General features: G+C 48.7%; 2 protein-coding genes across 3 annotated transcripts in view; both read right to left on the reverse strand.

Moving 5' to 3' along the window:
* The window catches only part of LOC125487891 (28S ribosomal protein S29, mitochondrial-like), a 41,362-nt gene that overhangs the window by 6,756 nt on the left and 30,684 nt on the right, over positions 1 to 3,922 (reverse strand). The gene's annotated exons all lie outside the window — the stretch shown is intronic.
* dap3 (death associated protein 3) overlaps positions 2,456 to 3,922 on the reverse strand; it is a 9,686-nt gene continuing 8,219 nt past the window's right edge. The window contains exon 8 of the mRNA XM_048620456.1: positions 2,456 to 3,171. Coding sequence (XP_048476413.1) covers positions 3,086 to 3,171 — 86 coding nt within the window. The 3' untranslated portion in view covers positions 2,456 to 3,085. The remainder of the gene's footprint in view (positions 3,172 to 3,922) is intronic.

Below are 3,922 nucleotides of genomic sequence, written 5' to 3' on the forward strand. Positions count from 1 at the left end.
GAACAGAGTTAAACGACCCAGCCTCAGCAGCAGTCTGCAGCAAAGAGTTTCAAAGATTCAACACGCTCAGATTCCTCCTCCTCTGTCTTGAATGTGTGACTCCTTGTTTTGAGATAATGCCCCCTGGTCCTTGACTGTCCCACAACTACCTTTCCACATTCACCTGCCAACTCACCCAAGAATCTTCTCAAAGGTCATTGGACTCAAAACGTTAAGTCTGTTTTCTCTCGACAAGACTTACACAGTTTCTCCAGCAATTCCTGTTGATGTTTCAGACCGCAAGCATCCACAGTTCTTGGCTTTGTTTTACCCAAGAATCTCAGATGTTTCGACAAGCTTACCTCTTATTCTTCTAAACTGGGAGGCGGCACGGTGGCTCAGTGGTTAGCCCTGCTGCCTCACACCACCAGGTTCAATTCCAGCCTTGGGTGACTGTCTGTTTGTGAAGTTTGCACATTCTCCCTGTGGGTTTCCTCCGGGTGCTTCGGTTCCTCCCACAGTCCAAAGATGTGCAGGCTAGGTGGATTGGCCATACTAAATTGCCCGTAGTGTTCAGGGATGTGCAGGCTAGGTGGATTAGCCGTGCTGAATTACCTGTAGCATTCGGGGATGTGCAAGCTAGGTGGGCTAGCCATGGGAAATGCAGGGTTACAGAAATGGAGTGGGTCGACGTGGACTTGAAGGGCTGAAGGGCCTGCTTCCAAACTGTACAGAATCTACAAAATCAGTACACACTCAAACTCTAAAATAAGAACTCTGGATGCTGGAAATCTGAAACAAAAGCAGAAAGTGCTGGAGAAACTCAGCAGATCTGGCCACATCTGTACAGGGAGAGAGAAACAAAGCCATACGTTTCGAGTCCAGTGAATCTTTGTCAGAACTGAGCCCCTCCTCTTAAGAAAATCCCTCCATATCGGGGAACGACCAAGTGAATCATATCTGGGCTATCTCCAAAGCTGGTACAATCTTTCCTCTGGTAAGGGGCGCAAACATGAGTTCATCTCCCCTCTGGTTCTCTTGCCAAAGATCTTGAAAACAGACAAGGCAGATTTCACGCACACGTTAAAAACAAGCTTTGAAAGGGGATCTTGAGATCAGTGATAGTGAGCAGTGTCAGGTGTGGGCAGGGGAACTGGGAAATAAAACCACAACAAGGGAGTGAAAGGATCTTGGAGGTTGATGAGAACACGGAGTGAATAAATCAGGCACAAGGCAGCAAGATATAGACAGGGGGGTTACGGAGGTGTTTGGCACGCTTGCCTTCATTGTTCAGACCTTTGAGTATAGGAGTTGGGATGTTATATTGAGGTTGTACAGGACGTTGGTGAGGCCTCTTCTGGAGCACTGTGCCCAGCTCTGGAAGGATATTATTAAGCTGGAGAGGGATCAGAAGTGATTTACCAGGGCATTGCCACAAAGGGAGGGTTGGAGTCATCGGACAGGCTGGGATTTTTTTTCACTAGACTGTAAAAGGTTGAGGGGTGACCTTATAGGGCTTTATAAAGTCGGGAGGGGCACAGATAAGGTGAATAGTTGGTGTCTTTTCTGGAGAGGTGTGTAATTCAAGAGTAGGGGGCATATTTTTAAGCTGAGAGGAGAAAGATTTAAAAAGACACGACCGGCAATTTTTTTAAAAAAAAGACAACAGGGGCTCGTGTGTTGAATGAACTTCCAGAGGAAGTGATCCTTTATTCATTCACGGGATGTGGGCGTCACTGACCAGGCAGCATTTATTGCCCATCCCTAATTGCCCAGTGGGCAGTTTAGAGTCAACCACATTGCTGTGGGTCTGGAGTCACATGTAGGCCAGACCAGGTAAGGATGGCAGTTTCCTTCCCTAAAGGACATTAGTGAACCGGATGGGTTTTTCCGATAATCGACAACGGATTCATGGTCATCATTAGATTCTTAATTCCAGATATTCTATTGAATTCAAATTCCACCATCTGCTGTGGTGGGATTCAAACCCGGGTCCCCAAAACGATATCCGGGTGTCTGGGTTAACAGTCCAGTGATAATACCACTAGGCCATCACCTCCCTCGATGCGGGTACAGTTACAAAGTTTAAAAGAGATTTGGATAAGTACATGAATGAGAAATGTTTGGAGGGGTATGGGCCAGGAGCAGGCAGGTGGGACTGGTTTGGTTTAGGATTATGGACTGGTTGGGCTGAAGGGTCTCTTTCCGTGCTGTATGACTCTAAGTGGTCCACTCCTGCTGCTAGTTGCTATGTGCACACCCAACTATACCCAAAAAGCTGCTCGCACCCACTGGCTTGCAGGAAGCAGCAGCAGCATTTCTGTCTCATTTTGCACCCCTCCTTTCCTAAAGGCAAGCACAACTGATCCACTTTAGAGTCACAGTTGCTGGCCTGTGCAACTCACACCGAGATGGTGCACAGACCTCAGGCTTACTTTGGATTTCCAAACGCATTGAATTACACAAAAACACAGGATTCAGAAATAAAAACATTGAGTACCACTTTAATTGTGAATTGAAATATCTGCAAATGGAGGTGAATGGTGTATATGCAATGATATTACATCGAACAGACTGCAAACTACATTGCAAATGACTTGAACATGATGCTCCAGTTGTAAGCGGGGGGGCGGGGGCCAGGAGTCCACAGTCGAAGCTGATCCCAAGTGAGTCTATATGGGATTTCTGTGTTCAAAAATACTAACACAAGAGAAATCAGAAACTGGATGGACAGTATCAGTGAAGAGTAAGGACTTTTCCTTGAGGCCAGCAGCCCCAGCATTTGGATATCCCGGCTTCCAAATCAGAGAAAGGTTTGGACAGGGAGTAATTGGGGTTCTCAAGCTGAACAAGTCACGTGTAGACATAAATGATGAAGCAGACTTTAGCTGCCAACAGCAGTTTGATAACTCAGTGGTGGAACGTCTGGGTAAACAGGCCAGTGGGAGTGCCACAGGCCGACGGTACAGACAGGGTTAGAGGGTGAGTGCGGGGTTGGAGAGGAGGACAAGGAGAACGTGAACCTGAGACCCAGACGTTGCCGAAAAAGTCTGTCCCCTCGTCACAGGGGGCGGCGCTTCAGATGTGAGCGGGGGAAGGAGAGGCCTCAGAGGGAGCTGCAGATCCTCTCGAAGGTGCCCGGGTTGTAGTTGCAGAGGAAGATCAGTTCCTTCTTCCCTTCTTCTGTATGAGCTGCACAGAGAAGAGAGAGAGACACAGAGAGAGGAGAGTGGGGGAGTTGTGATGCTGCAGGAGCTGCTGTTTGAGTGCAGAAAGCTGAATGCAGCTGGCCGAGTGCTGGGCAAGCTCATAACACCGTGAGGTACAGTGCAGTCGGGCTATAACAACACCCCCCTCAACCCCCCGGAGGCAGCTCGGTCAGGAGTCACCTCCAATTCCCTCCCCATGTTTCAAATTCCAGGTTTCTCCTTCTGCTTGTAATGGTCTCGCGGAACCTCATACGTTAAACCCGCACCGTATGTCTGGGTCTGCAGCTCCCAGCATTACAGGGGGAACAAAGTACGATTTCCGAGGGCGATACCGATCTGTCCAAACCTCAGCTCACTACCACCTCGCAAGGGGAAACCAGGGATGGGCAACAAATACAGGTCCATCCCAGCAACACGCATGTCCCCGAAATGAGCAGAAACAAACACAGGAGTTGTCACCTTATACCCAGCAGGAAGGAGAAACTGGCTGAGAGTAACCTGTAAACAGGACAGAGGTTGACCTAGTGATGGTCTTGTGAATGAGGAAAGGGTTTGGACAGTGCAGATGTAGAGCTGTTTCCACGTGCACAGGAGAACGGAACCTGTCAATATCACAGAGTCATGAAGAAATTGAATGAGGAATTCAGGGGAAAACTTCTTCACCCAGGGAGAGAGGGGAGAGAGGGGAGAATGGGGGACTGGCTCCCACGGGGAGCAGTGAGAATGGGGGACTG

The sequence above is a fragment of the Rhincodon typus genome, chromosome 46, assembly GCF_021869965.1.
Source record: "Rhincodon typus isolate 14 chromosome 46, sRhiTyp1.1, whole genome shotgun sequence".
Lineage (NCBI taxonomy): Eukaryota > Metazoa > Chordata > Chondrichthyes > Orectolobiformes > Rhincodontidae > Rhincodon > Rhincodon typus.